The sequence below is a fragment of the Falco peregrinus genome, unplaced genomic scaffold, assembly GCF_023634155.1.
Source record: "Falco peregrinus isolate bFalPer1 unplaced genomic scaffold, bFalPer1.pri scaffold_40, whole genome shotgun sequence".
Lineage (NCBI taxonomy): Eukaryota > Metazoa > Chordata > Aves > Falconiformes > Falconidae > Falco > Falco peregrinus.
Window position 1 is genome coordinate 289,792 of NW_026599607.1, and position 18,340 is coordinate 308,131.

General features: G+C 52.0%; 1 protein-coding gene across 1 annotated transcript; it reads left to right on the forward strand.

Moving 5' to 3' along the window:
• The first annotated feature begins 866 nt into the window (after nucleotides 1-866).
• On the forward strand, nucleotides 867-16,380 carry LOC129783383 (olfactory receptor 14C36-like). The gene is made up of 4 exons (XM_055793361.1): nucleotides 867-1,777; nucleotides 1,849-1,901; nucleotides 3,869-3,959; nucleotides 16,194-16,380. Exons 1-4 carry the CDS (start codon nucleotides 870-872, stop codon nucleotides 16,378-16,380), a joined length of 1,239 nt encoding a protein of 412 aa, XP_055649336.1. The 5' UTR covers nucleotides 867-869.
• Nucleotides 16,381-18,340: the final 1,960 nt, after the last annotated feature.

Here is an 18,340-nt window from a genome sequence, read left to right on the forward strand (position 1 = left end):
TTCCTTCCCTCCTTCCCTCCTTCCCTCCTTCCTTCCTTCCCTCCTTCCTTTCCTTCCTTTCTTTCCTTTCCTTCCTTTCCTTCCTTTCTTGTTGGATTTTATTACCCCCGACTACCTCCCTCTCATTATAACTGTCATTCTCATTATTGTTATTGTAATTTCATTTTTATTCTACTGCATTTATGATTTTTTTCTCGTCTCAAACTTCAAGATTTACATTCCTTTCTGATTCCTCTCCTCATACCTATGGGTGAGGGGGGAGTAAGTGAGCATCCCTGTGGTACATAATTTCCAGCCAGGGTTAAACCAGGACACATGTCAGTGTAATTGGACTCTATCACAGAAAGCTGCAGGTGCAGGGCAGCTGAGAAGGAGCTGGAGGGACTCACCAGAGTCCCTGCCTCTGCCCTCAGGCACAGACAGTGCCCTTGCCTCTCAGCACTCACCCTGCTCTCCCTGAGCACAGCACAAAGCCCTCCTGACCTGACTCTGGCCATGGCCGTTGCTCAGCACGGGCAGAGCCGATGCTGACAGGCCCTTCTGCGCTGGGAGCAGTTTGGGCTGAGCCAGTGCAAGGCCAGGACTGGCCCCTGCCCCCAGGGTTCCCATGAAGCCCCTGCTGCAGAGCAGGGCTCACTGCTGGGCAGCCAGCGGGCACAGCCCCTGCTCCTCACAGCACACTCGGCCAGCACTCAGCACAGCTCCAGCCACGGCTCGGAAGGGAGCTCTCCTAGGAACGGCAGAGGGGGGGGACATGGGGCAGCGGGGGCGCATCTAGGAGAAACGGCTTTCACTTGGCTCAAAGAAGTCTCTCCTAAATTGTCCCTGCCTTTTGTCCTTCAACAGGTCCCTGTGTTCAGAAACAGAAGATGTCTAACAGCAGCTCCATCACCCAGTTCCTCCTCCTGGCATTGGCAGACACGCGGGAGCTGCAGCTCTTGCACTTCTGGCTCTTCCTGGGCATCTACCTGGCTGCCGTCCTGGGCAACGGACTCATCATCACCACCGTAGTGTGTGACAAACATCTCCACACCCCCATGTACTTCTTCCTCCTCAACCTGTCCCTTCTTGACCTGGGCTCCATTTCTACCATTGTCCCCAAAGCCATGGCCAATTCCCTGTGGGAAACCAGGGCCATCTCCTATGCAGGATGTGCTGCCCAAGCTTTTCTCTTTTTATTTTTCATTTCAACTGAGTATTTTCTCCTCACTGTCATGGCCTATGACCGCTACGTGGCCATCTGCCAGCCCCTGCACTACGGGACCCTGCTGGGCAGCAGAGCTTGTGTCCACATGGCAGCTGTTGTCTGGGGTAGTGATGTTCTCTATGCTGCGCTGCACACGGCCAATACTTTCTCACTGCCACTCTGCCACGGCAATGCCCTGGGACAGTTCTTCTGTGAAATCCCACAGATCCTCAAGCTCTCCTGCTCACACACCTACCTCAGGGAAGTGGGGCTTATTGTGGTTAGTGCCTTCATAGCATTTGGCTGTTTTGTTTCCATCATGCTGTCCTACGTTCAGATCTTCAGGGCTGTGCTGAGGATCCCCTCTGAGCAGGGACGGCACAAAGCCTTTTCCACGTGCCTCCCTCACCTGGCCGTGGTCTCCCTCTTTCTCAGCACTGGCACATTTGCCTACCTGAAACCCCCCTCCGTCTCCGCCAAATCTCTGGACTTGGCGGTCTCAGTCCTGTACTCGTTGGTGCCTCCAGCAGTGAACCCCCTCATCTACAGCATGAGGAACCAGGAGCTGAAGGACGCACTGAAGAAGCTGATGCAGTCAGGTGTCTCTCAGCGGCAATGAACTGACTGTGGCTCTTTACAAGGTATTTTCAAGTCACGTATAGGACATCATGTGTGTTTAACATTCCATCTATGACAATCATGGTTTTACTTCAATGTATTTCCTCACTCCACTTCCCCAAAAGCACGAACCCAGCCTCCCTGACCCAGAGGCCTTTGTACATGCGCCAGGGAGGATGGTACATATATACTCCTGTGTCACATCTCAGTAATAAAAGGGTGGGTTTTTTCAATGCCTATATCTGGAGGTTGGTCTCTTCTTCCAAAGCTGAGCTCAGGAACAGGCTGCAGGAATTGCCCCCAGAAGACCATGCTGCTGGGCTTGGGTTCCCCATGGCTCAGGGGAGGAGGGCATGGGGCAACGCGTTAGGGCATGGGCCTGTGTTGAGCCTTGGCGTGTGGGGGCCCAGTGCCCATGGGAATGGTGGGTGACCAAGAGGGATGTGCCTGGGACCATCTCCCTGGGCTTTCAGGCACCGCTGCCCTGCACAGCAGCACCGCCTGCTCAGGGCCATGCCTGAGACCACATCCCTGGGCAAGAGCAGGTGTCTCTGTGGATGCCCCAGCTGGGGCAGGCTGCTGTGTCCCTGGTGCAGCAGGAGGTGCCTGGGGAGCCCCCAGGCCAGCAGCCTGGTGCTGGGGACAGGGACTGGCCCCGAGGGGCTGCCAGGAGTGGGCAAGCAGGGTCCCTGTGAGAGAGGAGCAGCAGACAGAGGGAGGCAATGGCCTCTGTGTCCTCATGCCATGGCTGGTGCCAGCCCTGGGGCTGACTGGCAGGAGGAGACCCCTCTCTGCCCACCAGCATCTCCTGTGCCCTTGTGATGGTCTATGGCCATGGGGTGAGTGCCCAGAGCTCTGCAGCCCCCTTTGGGTGGGCACTTGCATGGGGCCAGCCCAGCATGGGCTGCTGTGTCTGCCTGGGCTGGGGAGAGGGCAGGGGAGGTGGGCAGAGCTGTGGGGGGGGCTGGGCTGGGAAGGGCCAGGGAGAGGGAAACACCAGTGAGAGCTCAGCTGTGTGGGTGTGCAGGGTGGGGGCACACAGCAGGGTGTCCTGGTGCAGACCCAGGGGTCATGGTGAAGCAAGCAAGGCACCAAAGGAGCGGGACTGAGGGGCCAGATCTGTGCCGTGTTCCCTGCACACCCTCAGAAAGCTGCAGAAGGGAAATTTTCCCCACAAATTCCCAAACACTGCTCATTTCCAAGCCTGGTCATATACCCCAGCCCTCATTAGGGACCACTGCTGCATGGTCACCTCTGTCCTCCTCCGTTGCCCAGTGATACCCAACTCCATCACCATTTCTAAATATAAAGGGAGCCACTTTCCTACTGACACTTGTTACACACAAGTCCCATAGCTCCTGCCACATTGGTCTCTCAGTGAAGGCCATTGTCAGACACCTCCAACAAGATCATGTTCTCATGGCATGGTGTTCTAACAAATATTGATTGAGATCCCACCAGCTGGCCTGGGTCCAGCGCTCCAGTCTTTCACTCAGAACCATTTCTCAAATAATACTCTTGCTCTCTCAGCCTCTCTTTGTCCATAATGTGTTCCATGTCCCAACCATCCTTCTGGCCTCTGCAGGACTTGCTGTGATGTGTCAGGGTCTTTCATCTGCTGGGAGCCCCATTGTGGGCTCAGCAGTCCTGATGTGGTCCTGTGGTGGGTTAACCTGGGCCAGTGGTGAGACAAACATCACTTGTTGTCAGCTGTACTGACTCAACAGGACAAAGGGAGAAGTTAAACCAGCAATGCTCATGAGTCAAGATAAAGACAAAGAGATCTCTTAATGATTCTTTTCATGGCCAAAGAAGTGTCGTCTTTTCCACATGCCACACAAAGATGTGTGGCAAAGATTAATTTATTGCCAATTAAAAAAGTGTTTGGATTGTGAAATACTATGCAGGAGAAACAATAGCAGAGAAAACCTGGCTTTTCTGGGGGAATCAGTGTCCTTGGTGTCCACTGGATATGTAAGCAAGGATGCCAGAAGTCCAGGGGCTTGTGGGCAAGTTCCCCAGACTAAACAGTTTGCCCACTCTGATGTTCACCTGCACCTGGAGTCCCTAAAGAGGACAAGCTGCTCAGGAATGTGAAGAGCAGTGCCAGTCTTGATTGTAGTGACTATGAAATTGTGGAGTCTCTGATGCCCAGGTAAGTGGGGAAGGAGAGCAGCAGAGCACAGCCCTGAGGCAGAAGGGAAGGAGAACCTGGCCTGCTGAGGGCACTGGCAGGTGGGATCCCATGGGGGCAGGGCCCTGAGAGCATCCCTAGGCCTTCCTGGCCCTGACCAGCCTCACCTGGGGCCTCCACCCAAAGCTTTGTCCATGGCTTCGGGGGGCCATTGAAGCCAGGCAAGAGATTCAGCCCCAGCATGATCTATGCCGTAGGTGTGCAGGTCACCTTAGAGAGGCGTGTGGGTCTCCTTAGGGTCACAACAACAGGCACAGCTTTGCCTGCCCATGGACCTTGTTGGTTCGGAATGTCAGCATCACTTCCCAGCATATTCTGAATGGGGTTTGCCAAAGATATGAAACCGTGGCCCTCCAAGTCCTGGGGACTTTCTGTTGCCTCCCTTCCTTCCTCAACTCCCTCCGAATTATACACATCTTCCTTGCTGTCAAGGCTTGTCTCTGGCCAAAAGCCCACCAGCCACCCAGCCGCTCCCTCCCCCCTTCCCTCCACAGTCAGGGCCCAAAAATGAACACAGTCACGGACAGGGGGTCTAACGAGGGATGAGCGTGGGGACACAATCACTTCCCTCACTGCCTTGGCAAGGCACTTCTCCGTACGCTCCAGGGCACGGCTGGCTGCCTCTGCTACCAGGTCACGGGCTGGGATTGTGTTTTGCCTTCTGTCCCCCAGCACCAGCAGGGCCTTTTCTGCACAGACACTGCCCAGCCAGGCAGGTCCCAGGCCCTGCAGCTGCAGGGTGTTAGTCCATGCGAGGGAGGTGCAGGCTCTGCCCTTGGTCCGTCCTGCATCTGTGCAGCTCCTGCCAGGGCGGCCACCCCACCTGCCAGGGTTCCCCTCCATGGCATCCCTAGGGCACAGGGATGCTCCTCTCAGTTTGGTGCCACCGACAGACACTGTGAGAGTTGCCTCCACTGGGTCATGTGTACAGCTCTTAAACTGTAATCAGGAGAGTCCCCTGTGCTGCCCACACTGCCCCAGTATGTCCCAGTGGCCTCCAGGTGGGGTGTGAGCCCTTCCCCACTGCTCTCTCAGCCTGACCATCCAGCTGGTGTTTTACTCATCTCTTTCTGTTCGCACCCAGAGTGTCATGGCCTCACTCGGGCAGAACACTGAGGGAGACCATGACAACAGTTTTGTAAAGCTGAGGGAAATGACATCCACTGTGGAGCTCCTCACGCACAACTGCAGGCTGTCAGGTTGGTGAGGCAGGAGTTACCCTTGGGAAATCCACCTGGACAGTTACCCGCTCAGGTGCCAGAAATGTCACTCAAGGGGACTCTAACTGGTGGCACACCCCTCACCATGGGGGTTTGAGCAGCCTGTGGTTCCCCGAGCTGCACTTATGGACTCCTTCCAAGACAGATGCAACACTTACTTGTCCTTTCTCACAAGTGATCTCTGCCAATTCAAGGAGCTTTCAAAAGCGATACCTCAAGGAAATATTGATTTTATACCTGAACTTCACCATTATTATTAGTTATACTACGCCCTTATTTTCTCTCATCTTTAACATATTTGCACCTGAGCAGGAGACAGTGACGGCTTCTGAAGTCATCTTTTCAGCAGACTGTCTCAGAAAGGCTCTTTCAGTTATTCACCTGTTTTCTCCTCCCTTTACTCTTTGGTCTTTTCGGTACCTCTCACCTGTGCTGCTGTTTTTACTTCAGGAAGGAAAAGCTTGCATGTCTTCCTGCAGCCGAACTGTCTCCTTACCCAACTCTCCCCTTGTGTTTAGATCTATATTTCTGTATCTAGCACCTAAAAGATTTCTCATGAGAGTGTCCCTTGCGGAAAGGCACCTCATCAGAGACAGCTTGGACTCGGCATATGCTTGTGGAGGGTGTTGGCTTATTTATGCCACTTGATCATTCTTCACATTGCTTGCAGATTTGAATAATTCTTCTGTACCGGTGTGCAGCCAGTCCTCTAAGGCAAATTGGTGGGGATGGTGCAGAGGAGCTGCAGCACCCACCTGCAGAATTGAGGGGAGAAGTCTGACGTAAGGAGAAGGGCTGTGAGTCCCAGGGGACAATGAGAAAAAGGGTGGTCTTGGGGACAGTCAGAGCAAGGTTGTCCATCCGGTGTCAGACCTCAAAGAACTGCGTTTCCTACCAGTCCAGATATCCTGAGGAGATCCTCTGCATCATTATCACTTGGAGATTGCTGCTAGAACCTCCTCTCTAACCTAAAAAGTAGCAAAATATAACCTATGAAATAAAAAATACTTATTTTGAAGTGCACTTTGAAATCCTCTCTCTTACCTACATGAATGGAACAGATTCAATTAGCTGCACAGGTCTTCAAGACTTGAAGGAAATGAGAAAAGCAAATACCTCATTAGGGCCTTGGGGGCTCCTGCCATGAACCTGAGCTACTGAGAGCAGACTGAACCAACCACTGAAGGAATGTAAGTCAGAAGCAGCACTGAAAATACCTTCAAACATTGATGGGTCCCGCTGAGGGCCATTGCTGACAAAGCGTCCCCATGGACTCGTTAGAGTAGCTAATTAGAGGCCAGAACTGCAGGTAGCCAAAGGTACTGTGTCGGTGGCTGTAATGCTGCAAAACACATTTAGATTTTTTTATGAAGCAGAAAGACCAAGCCCTGACCCCCAGGCTCTTGGAGGGCAGAACATAAGAGCCTCCAAATCGAGTTCTATGTCACAGGCCTTGGTGGGAGAGGCAGCTGCCATTGCCAGGGGGACAGAGGCCTCAGCCCCCAGTTGGGCCATTCAGCCTTGCTGCAGCCCTGGGCCATCTCCACTGCAAGTTGCCCTACACTGTCCATGTGGCACCTCTTTCCACTCTGGGGGTTGGCATCTTCCTTGCTTTCCCACCCAGCCCTCACACCTGCATTTTCCTGACTTTTCTGAAGTTTCTCCCCTCATCCCTGCTTCTTCCTTGAGACTTAAAGCCATGGGACAATCCAGGCTGCCTCTGGGTGAACTCTGGCATCAGAGGGCAACCCTCCGAGGGACATTTCTTTTTCCTCACATCCAATCTTACCCTTCCAAGCAGCACTTTGCGGAGGTTTTCTCTTCCTGTCGCTATCAGGAATCACTCCCTTATCTCTGACACCCCCCTTCAAGCAGGTGCATGCTGTTACTGTGGTGCCCTGAGGCTCCACTTTGCCAGTATCAAGAAGCCCAGGACCTTCAGTCTCTCTCCACAGGCACCAAACTCAATCCAGGCAGGTATCCTCCACAGCCTCTCCACTTTTCCCCCATTCCTCCAGAATGAGAAACCTCAAAGCCCAGGCACAGATAACCTGGATGTGGCCACAACAGTGCTGTGTCAAGGGGGATGATGCTGAGTCACGGGGGATGATGAATCCCTTGTCTGGGTGGCCACCTATGGTGAAAACCTCCAAAGAATCACCAAAGGAGGACAGTCAATGGCCAGGGAGGAAAGGGAAAGGAGAGGTGAGCTGCTTGCATGGGAGGATACAGGGGTGGTCAAGGAGAAGCAATTGTGCGTGGGAAAGGAGGGAAAAGTTGGGAAAGGGTGAAGAATAGGAGTCCATAGGAACCAGCCAAGCAGCCCTGCATCTGAGCAGCAAAGCTTGGAGTGGGAAAAGAACATCGCAGGTCATCTGACCAACTTTCTGATTGGCTTCAACAGCCGCTGGAAACCTGAGTGATTTCCCTGCCATCATGAAGGCAAGATCCATGGTGGATGGAGATCCAGAGTCATTCATGCTGGAAGGGACCTCCGGAGGTGTCCAGGCCTACATGCTGCTCAGAGAACGATCAGTTACGGGGTTGAAGCAAGTAGCTCAGGCTTTCCTTCAAGTGGGGCTTGAAAAGCTCCAAGGATGGACATGGCACAAGCTCTGTGGGACATCTGCTCCACTGCTTGACTGTTCTTCATGGGGAAGGACATTGTCTTCCCTTGCTTCAGCTGATGCCCATTGGCCCTCATCCTCCCATCATGCACAACAGGCAAGAACCTGGCTGCCTTTTCTTGCTGATATGGCCCAAGAAGATCTGGGAAGGCTGCTATTAGGTGTCCCCAAAGCCTCCTCTTCTCCTGGCTTTGCACCTTTCAAATAAGGCCCATGGCATCCTGGGCTGCATTAGGAAGAGCACTGCCCAAGGGTTGGTGGAGGTGATCTTTCCTCTCTACTCAGCCCTGCTACAGTTTGTCTTGTTGACTTGCTCTTGAATTCTACTTTACCAGTGTCACCCATACTTGACAGAAAGGTGCTGTCCACATTTTTCACCATTCCTGCCTTGTCTTTTGTTCAAAACAAGTCCAGCAAAGCATTTGTGCCATGTTGGTCAGGGATCATTGCTGCGATGGAGAGACGGGACGCAGGTTGATACAAGCAAATGTCAATTTATTGTACAGAAGCACGAGTTTATATACACTTTCAGAAGCTGCGCGTTTTAAAAAGATTGGTTCTTGAAGCTGCACGTTTTAAACAGTTGGTTCCTGAAGCTGCGCGTTTTAAACAGATTGGTTCCTGAAGCTAAGCCTTGCATACTAGGCAATCCCCGACTGGTGGTTAACTACCAGCAATTAACAGCAAGGTGTTACCCTTCCTTCACGGCATCCGTCCCCCACTCCCCTGTGCTCTCTCAGCATGGCTCATCATGTTAGTTTTTGTGTCTATTCACACTCCTTGTCTTCCCAGGGTTAGTGACCTACAAGCTCGAGCACATTCCCTTCAGCTAACTGATTGCCACGCATGGTCCTGATTTCCAGCCCGCTCCTGCAGATCATCTTCCAGTTTCCCTTCAACCAAGGCCTTCAAGTAAAGGTCCCTTTCTCTAGCGGTCTAAAGGAGATGTCGTTCTCCTTCTAACCTTCATCAGGAGGTTGAGAGAATCTGAGCAGAAGCCCTTTGCACATGGAGGAGTTAGTGATGAGTGCCACAGAAAACCTGAGCAGGCCTGTGCTGTGCTCCACGTACCTCTTGGCCTTCAGGCTGAGCTGTGCTGAGTGTGTCCCTGGGTTGCAGAACAAGCCATATTGGAAGAAGAAATCTGCAGGAAGCTGCTGGTGAATGGCCAACCGCACGCCCTTACCTTTGTCTGAGGCTGCAGTTACCAACTCCCAAGTGAACATCTCCTCTTAGAACACGAGAAGTGATGACTAGAATGGGTTTCCCTGGCAGAAAACACTTCAAGAGCTGACAGGAGTGGTGTGGGATAACCCTTCTGCAGGCAGGATCTGCACAACTTGCTGCACCACTCTCCCAACGCTGGAAACTCCGTGTTCCCGGCCTCGGAAGGGACGGCATACAGCTGACACGATTGTCTCTGTGTGTAGAGAGTTGGCTCTAGCCAAGGCCAATTGAAATGACACTTTGTCTCAGAGTCCAAGTGCCTTTCTTACTGCAGCCATAACCAGCTGGGCTGCTGATGGCCAATCCCCCAAGGAAACTGGAGACTCCAGGGACCTCAAACTCGCCTTCATGGCCACGTGCCTCCTATGAGCTTCTCAGATGTAATGGGTGTCATAATGATAGCCCAGATCATCAGCCTGCTTGTGGCCTCGGTTACTCCTTGGTCAGCGGTTCCTGAATTGGAGAAGGCAGTGATAAAGAGATGCACAGCAATGGAAGAGATGGCCAAGGACCCTGCAGGTGCCATGAAGGCTTTGCAGGAAGAAGTGTGAGAAATAGCCCCTATAGCTGTGCAAAATGGAATGGCGTTAGATATGAAGGTGGTGTCTGAAGGCAGAGTCTGTGCTGTTCTTAATACCAGTTGTTGCATATACGTAGATCAAAGTGGGAGAAATTCTACAGATATATGTGTAAAAAAAATTTGGACACAGCCTATTATTTGTCGTGAGTTCCAGAAAGTTTGCACCTTCTATGAAATTGAAGACATTTGGAATAGCCTGACGTCCTGGTTTCCTGATTTACAGCTATGGATTAAGAAGTTCATCTCCAGATACCTTTCTCCTCCTTCTCTTTGATCGCTCCAATCCATTTTACCTATGTAGCTTGTGCTTTAAGGTTCAGAGAGGAAAATTTGGACTGTCTTTCAGTAGTGTCTCTAATATTCCCTATGGGCAACTCTTCAGTAGTGGCAATAGACCTCATGGGGATTTGCTTGAACTAACAATTATACAGCTGAGAAATGTATTTTTTATTTATTAATTTCTATCCCACTCCCCCCCACACACACACACGATAATTAATCCCTCTTTTATTCCTGCTTACACCCTGTTCTCTAAGAAAAGCAGGCAATAATTACTGCCAAGAATTTGCTATATTCAGCTGCAGAGTTGGTTGAAGATCTGATGTAAAGTGATGTAAGTCTCATGGGGCTGAAGACAAAAATATTGAGGCTGGAGAGCTGGGGAGCAAGGCTGTCCGCGCAGTGATTAGCTCCAGGGACTGCTTTTCCTACTTGTCCGCACCTCCTCAGGAGACACTGTGCATCAATAGTAATTGGAAAAGCCTTCTATTTTTTCCCCAAAGTGCTCATTACCTGCCTTTCTCTTTCACTGTACAGCTGAAACTTATCTCATTAAGTGTAGGAGCCAAACTTGAAGACCAGATGTCCCTGATGGAGGAGACAGGGCTCGTCAGGGCGTTCTCCCTCGTCATGAGCCCAGGGTGTCTGTGGTGCTCTGGACTTCAGGTGTTCAGAGGAGCCTGAAGAAACCTCTCAAGATCACCAAGTCTGGAGCAAAGCCCACAGTCCCTGGAAGCGTTAATGGGCCCCACTGAGGGCCATGGCTGAGAAAGCCGCCCCATGGCCTTGTTAGAGCCCGTCCTTGGAGGCTGTGAGTGCAGGAAGGCAAAGGCACTGTGCAGGCAGCTCTCCTGCTGAGCAAAGCCTTGGCTTGCTTGATGAAGCAGAAAGGCCAAGCCGTGACCTGCAGCCTGTGGGGAGGTGGGTGCTGTCCCTCACAGAGGGCTCAGGGCTCTGCCTGGGCACCATGGAAGGTGGGCATCCAATGCCCAGTGAAGGACAGCAATGGCACAGCGACTTCCAGCTTCCCCATGGGGCTGCAAGGAGGCAACGATGCCCCCGTGCCGTGAGGACATCATGTCTTGACATGACCCTCAGAGGCAGAGACAGCTGCCACAGCCAAGGGGACACAGACCTGGGTTCTACTGGTGCCTTCCAGCCTTGACAGCACCCTTTGCCCTCTCCACCACAGGCTGTCCTACATGGTTGGAGCCCTGCCCCTGTTGCCCTGCAGGCTGTAGGCACCATCTCGCTGCCCTGCCTTGCTCTCACCCCAACATTGCCATACCTTCGCTGAGGTACCTCCACTCTCACCGGCTGTTCCTTGAAACACAAACCATGGGCTGATCCAGGCTCCCTCTGGCTGAGCTCTGGCACCGCAGCAGGACCCTTGCAGTGACAGTTCTTCCTCCCGATAGCCACTCTCCATTTGCAACATTACACTTTGTGAAATCTTTTCCCCTCTCCTCTTTCTTCCCACTACCCAGAAAGGCTTTACCACCTCAGGAACTGCCTTCCAAGCAGGGAACATAACTCAATAGCTATTTTTGGTGGTCTTTCCCCTCAAAAAAGTGAAGTCACCTCCACATGGTCTTCTAAACCACATGGCTGCTGCTGGCCTTTCAGCTTCTCCCAGAGACGTGACCAAGCCACATGCCTGCTGCTGTCCTCTCATGTCCACAGGCAAAATGGACATGACAGCCTGTACCCCAGCCCTTCTCCTGGATGGGGCCTATGGGGTCCCTTGGCAGAGGGACTGTCCCAGCCACGTTCCTGATGCTGGCCTGTCACCTCCAGAGACAGAACTGACCTCACAGGCCCCTTCACAGCCAGGCATGTCCTCCTGCATGAGGAGTTCCTGAGAATCAGCTGTCCTCCTCATAACACACCCCTCTGTCACCCTCATTCTAACCCATGACCTGGCCACAGAAAAGCAGCCTTGTTTCTTTCAGATTTTTCAAATGCATTTCCCACAAGCCATTTGAGTGGAGAAACATTCTTCACATGAACTTCCGTAGTTGTGTTGACATACACATGATATATGATCTTTCATATATATGGCTTTTTTTTCCAGGTTGGACTGACCGCTGGAGATCATCGAATCCAGCCCTCCAACTGAGGCAGGGTCAGCTAGAGCAACTTGCTCAGTAACTGGTCTAGGTAGGCTTGCGATATCATAGAGGCATAGGAACAGAGAATCATTTAGGTTGAAAAAGACCTTAATGATAATCAAATCCAACCGTTACCACAGGACGGCCAATCCCATCACTAAATCATGTCCCGAAGCACTGCATCTATGTACTTTTGAAACACCTCCAGGGCTGGTGATTCCACCAGCTCCCTGGACAGCCTGTTCCAATGCCTGACCATCCTTGCAGTGAAGATGTTTTTCCTCATATCCAATCTAAAGCTCTCTTGGTGTAAATTGAGGCATATTCCTCTTCTTCTGTCGCTTCTTACCTGGGAGAAGAGACCTACCCCACCTTTCAGGTCTACAACCCAACCTTTCAAGTCTACAACATCCTTTCAGGCAGAAAGATCCCCCCTGTGGTTCCTCTCCTCCACACTGTACAATCTAAGTCCCCTCAGGTGCTCTTCAACAGTGCAGGGCTCCAGACCCTTCACCACCTTTGTTGCCCTTCTCTGGGCATACTAAAACACCCCAACATTACTGTTGAAGTGAGGGGCCCAAAATGGAAACACAGTGTTCAAGGTGTGGCTTCAGCAGTGCCGAGTACAGGGGGTCCATCACTGCCCTGGTCCTGCTGGCCACACTGTTTCTGATAGCAGACACGATGATATGGGCCTTCTTGGCCACCCGGGCACACTGCTGGCTCATGCTCAACCATCTGTCAACCCGCACCCTCAGGGTACTTCCCCACCAGGCAGCCTTCCAGCCACTCTGGCCCAAGCCTGTAGCGTTGTGGGGGGCTGTTGTGACCCACGTACAGAACTGGCACTTCTCCTGGTTGAACTTCATACAACTGGACTCATCCAAATGATCCAACCCGTGCAGATCCCTCTGCAGAGGTTTACTGCCCTCATGGAGATCAAGACTGCCACCCAATTTGGTGTTGTATGCAAACTCACTGAGGGTGCACTCAAGCCAGATCATTAATAAAGTTCTGAAGCAGGACTGGCCCCAACACTGAGCCCTGGGGAACACCACTCCTTATGGGCCGTCGTCACCTGAATTCACTCCATTTACTCCCCCTCTTGGGGCTTGGCTGTCCAGCCAGCTCGAACCCAGCGTGGAGAACACCCACCGAAGCCATGAGCAGCCAGTTTCTCCAGGAGAATCCAGTGGGAGATGCAGCCAAAAGGCTTTCCTAAGGTCCAGTTAGACAGCATCCACAGCCTTTCCCTCATCCACTAGGCAGGTCATCTTGTCCCAGCAGGAGATCAGATTCATCAAGCAGGACCTGCCTTTCATACATCCATGCTGGCTGGTCCTGACCTCCTGGTTATCCCGAACCTCCCTCCTACCCTTCTTGTAGGTGGGCAGCACGTGACTAACATTCAGCCTTCTTGGGCCTCCCCAGTTAGCCAGCACTGTTGAAAGTCACCCCTGTGGTGAGGCAATAGAGAAACAGACCAATGATTTTCAGAGTGTCCCTGCCTCACGGGATGTCCATGGTCAAGGACACAATCAAAAGCACACAGGGGCTGAGCTGGGCTCTGTGAGCGCTGGCAGGGAAGAGCCCTGGGGCCAGAGAAAGAGCTGCTGGCAGGGACAGCTGCAGGCAGCAGAGCCCTGGGCAGGGAGGGGGGGAGATGCTGAGGGGGACCCTGATGCAGGGCAGATAGGGGCACCTCCTGGCCATGGTCTGCCGTGCAGGTGCCTTCCCTGAGCAACACACCTCTGCTCTCCTCTCCCACCCAGCACAGCCTTTAGACCGTTGGTTCCATGTGTTTCAACAGCTCCGGGTCCAGCAGAGCAGCAGGAGGGATGAAGTGCATCTCTCCTGCTGCCACGGTGCCATTTCTCGCTGAGCACAGCCTGAGGGTGACTGCCCTGCACTGCTGCTGTGTGGGAGGTGGTGTGCCGGGCTGGGGAAGGGGAAGGAGTTCCCGAGTGTCCCTTTGTCTCTCTCCTGGCCTTGCTCAGATGCTATTGGCATTGCAGACAGGCTCTCTGGCAATCGGGGTTTCAGCTGCCGGCTCAGGCGCAGAGCTTGTGGGTCCTCCTGTGCAGACATGTCCTCAGCAAGGAGGTGTCCCAGCTTTCCCCAAACCTGTGATGCTGTGGGCAATGCAGTCTGTGAGGCTGGGGAAGGAGCTGAGTCTCCTGCAAGAACTTGCCATGGTCAAGACACTTGACCACCTACTTCGGGTGTCCACCCAAGCTGTATGTGCCTGCCAGGGCACACAGTGAGCCCTGGGTGTCCTTGGATAGCAGTGTGGTGCTGAGCCTTCGGTAAGGGATGAGGCATTCTGTTCTCTGCAGTGGATCCCTCTGCTCTCAGCAGTGCCTGGCTGCTTGTCAGGGTAACATGGCAGTGTGATCACTCTCCATCTAAGAAAGGAGCAATTGCCGGGCAGCTGGGAAGGAGAGGGATGGAGAGAGCAGAGTCCCTGCCTCTGCCCTCAGGCACAGACAGTGCCCTTGCCTCTCAGCACTCACTCTGCTCTCCCTGAGCACAGCACAAAGCCCTCCTGACCTGACTCTGGCCATGGCCGTTGCTCAGCACGGGCAGAGCCGATGCTGACAGGCCCTTCTGCGCTGGGAGCAGTTTGGGCTGAGCCAGTGCAAGGCCAGGACTGGCCCCTGCCCCCAGGGTTCCCATGAAGCCCCTGCTGCAGAGCAGGGCTCACTGCTGGGCAGCCAGCGGGCACAGCCCCTGCTCCTCACAGCACACTCGGCCAGCACTCAGCACAGCTCCAGCCACGGCTCGGAAGGGAGCTCTCCTAGGAACGGCAGAGGGGGGGACATGGGGCAGCGGGGGCGCATCTAGGAGAAACGGCTTTCACTTGCCTTAACAGAAGAATTGCCTGACTTGTCACTACTTTTCCTCCTTGAGCAGGTTCCCATGCCCAGAGGCAGCAGATGTCCAACAGCAGCTCCATCACCCAGTTCCTCCTCCTGGCATTGGCAGACACGCGGGAGCTGCAGCTCTTGCACTTCTGGCTCTCCCTGGGCATCTACCTGGCCTCCCTCATGGCCAACGGACTCATCATCACTGCTGTAGTATGTGACCACCACCTGCACACCCCCATGTACTTCTTCCTCCTCAACCTCTCCCTCCTCGACCTGGGCTCCATCTCCAGCACTCTCCCCAAAGCCATGGCCAACTCCCTCTGGGACACCAGGGACATCTCCTACTCAGGATGTGCTGCACAGCTCTTCCTGATTGTCTTTTTCCTTTCAGCAGAGTGTTCTCTCCTCACCGTCATGGCCTATGACCGCTCCGTGGCCATCTGCCAGCCCCTGCACTACGGGACCCTGCTGGGCAGCAGAGCTTGTGTCCACATGGCAGCAGCTGCCTGGGCCAGTGGGTTCCTCTGTGCTGCGCTGCACACGGCCAATACACTGTCACTGCCGCTCTGCCACGGCAATGCCCTGGGACAGGTCTTCTGTGAAATCCCACAGATCCTCAAGCTCTCCTGCTCACACACCTACCTCAGGGAAGTGGGGCTTATTGTGGCTGGTGCCTCTTTATTTTTTGGGTGTTTTGTTTTCATTGTTCTGTCTTACATGAAGATCCTGGGAGGATAAGGAGGGTGAATAGATAACAACCAACAGAATGAGTCTGGCCTAGAAAAGGTAAGAAGATGAGGAACAGATGGTGCCAAGGGGAAGTAACACTTTGCTGTTAATTGATGAGTGTAAAAATTTACTTAAAGTGTCCTTTGTTTGTAGTTAACCAAACAGGGATTGCCTGGTATGTAATGCTTAGCTTAAGTGAGAGAGAGGGGGGGGGTAAGAGATAGGGTAGAGTTTAACGATTATGATAGTTTGCTTAACTGTTTAGGGTAAAGTTGTAAGATTTAACGATTGTAATAGTCTGCTTAGCTGTTTAGGGTAAAAGTTGTAAAGTTTAACAATTATGATTGTCTGTTTAGCTGTTTAGGGTAAAGTTGTAAGATTTAACGATTATGATAGTCTGCTTAGCTGTTTAGGGTAAAGTTGTAAAGTTTAATGACTATGATAGTCTGTTTAGCTGTTTGCCAAATCTTACACGGTTTGCTTGGGTGCTGTGACAAGGTGTACGGGAGTAAAGGGCTTCATGACCATGTAAGTCCAGCTTTATGACCATATAAGTCCAAAGAAAGATTACAGCCTTGCAAGAACAAGCCAAAGCCGGTTCTGCGGTTTGGACAAAGAGCAGGACGTTACTGAGCCTGCGCCAGGTGTGGGGGCAACTAGCGGTCACGAGGAAGACTCACCTGCCTTCATCCTCAGGACTCCTGACGACCACCACCAGGGGACACTGCGCAAACTCAGTTGAGAGAAAAATATGGAAATGACTCGCAGAGCTAATTTTAATACAAAGCGGGGATAGGTAATGCATATGTATAGGCGTATTACGACATAGTTATGAATATGTAATGAGTTGCCTTATAAAATCACGCAAGTTTTCGCGCCAGGCGCGCACGATTTTTGGCGGGACTACCCCCGTGCTGCCCAGCGCTGATTAAACATACCTACTTTACAATCTTACGGATTGTGGAGTCCGTTTTCCGCGCGTCAGTTTTGGTGAGCCAGCCAGGAGGATCTCCACTCGGCTGCGGGACTGACTGCGGAGCGGACGCTCCTAGGCGCGCCCCGAGCGTTTTGCTCGGAGGAGTCTCCGCTGCCGGCCGATCACCGCGGGAGTGGACAACAGCCTCTTGGAGCTGCGGATTTAACGGTATGTTTAACAAAGGGACTTGAGCGTACGCATATTCGGACTGCTGATAAATCGCGCAGAGACGTCTGGCGTGCAGCATAGTGCCCGTTGGTTAGGTACCTATTGGGTTTGGGACTGTAACTGAGAAACTCGCTGGCCGATAGAGCGGCCGGTAGCGATCTCGGGGATAGATCGACTGAGTTTAAGGTAACTGCTGTATCCTGTTGTTGGGAGCCAGGACAAACAGGAGAGGGGTAAGCGGGCCTCTTGTAATTCACAAGATATTTGCAGCTGCTAAAAGGTTGTTAACTGGAGCGATGTTGTGTTAAATTTCTCTTGGTATTGATTTTGGTTATGGCAATAAGACATTTGGAATAGACTATGGATTTGAATTTGTCGAACCATAGTGTTTGTGTAAAGTGATGTGTGTGTGATTTTCTCTGAGTGCATGGACGTCCGTGAGAGTGGAATTGAGTGAGAATAAGTGAGAGTGTGGCTGATAGGCGTAGAAAGAGAGAATTTAAAAGTCAGTTTGAATCCCTTAAGAGTATATTGAAAATGGGTAACACCCAAGGAGGGATACTGAAAAAGAGTCCTCTGGGTTGTATACTCGCCCATTGGAAGGATATTGTAGGGAAGGGAAGCACAGAAAGCAAAAAGACCCTCATTAAATATTGTAATCAGTGGTGGCCATTGTATAAGTTAGAGGGCGAAGTTAAGTGGCCGTTTAATGGAACATTGGATTATAATACTTTGTTACAGCTTATGCTGTTCTTGAGAAGAGAAGGGAAATGGGATGAAGTATCATATGCAGATATGTTTTTCACTCTGCGAAACCATCCGGAGTGGCAAAGGGACTGTGGGATAATACCCCCACAGGACCCTATGGTACTCGCATTGGAGCGGGAAAATAAGGAGGGTAGAAGTAAATTGAAAAGATGCTGTTCTTCCTGCAGCATTGGGCAGAGGTGTACAAAGGCAGACAAGGTTCACCAAGCCCCAGAACAGGACTTAGATGACTTGTTTAAACCTCCCCCCCGGGCACGGGACAAGGATGCGGATTCGGAAGGAGCTTTTAACCCTCCTGATAGCCCTGTATCTTCCCACACTCGGCAGAAGTCTGCCCTGACTATTTTACAAGCACCCCTCCGAGAGGCGGTGGGGCCAGACGGTGGAACAATGCTAATTAAAGTGCCTTTCTCCACTGCTGATTTGGGAGAGTGGAGAAAGATTGCAAAGGATTATAGAAGAGACCCGATAAGTGTAACCAGGCAGTTCCAATTTATCGTGAAACAACACAATCCCGATTGGAATGATATACAATTATTATTGGAATATTTGACCGAAACTGAAAAACAGCTAGTTTTGAAAACAGCAGGAAATCTGGCTGAAGACTATTATAAAATTACAGGAGGGGATGTTAAGGAATATTTCCCCCTCCAAGACCCAAAGTGGGATGCTAATAGATCAGCACATATGCAAAGATTACGGGAATATCAGGAATGGATTGTGAAGGGAATGGAGAAAGCAATTACCAAAACTATAAACTGGTCAGCTTTATATGCAGTTAAGCAAACTC

Coding starts and splice junctions, on each gene's coding strand:
- LOC129783383 (XM_055793361.1), top strand. CDS start 870: ATGTCTAACAGCAGCTCCATCACCCAGTTCCTCCTCCTGGCATTGGCA. Junction 1,778..1,848: donor GACGCACTGAAGAAGCTGAT/GCAGTCAGGTGT, acceptor AGTCACGTATAG/GACATCATGTGTGTTTAACA. Junction 1,902..3,868: donor AATCATGGTTTTACTTCAAT/GTATTTCCTCAC, acceptor CTGCACCTGGAG/TCCCTAAAGAGGACAAGCTG.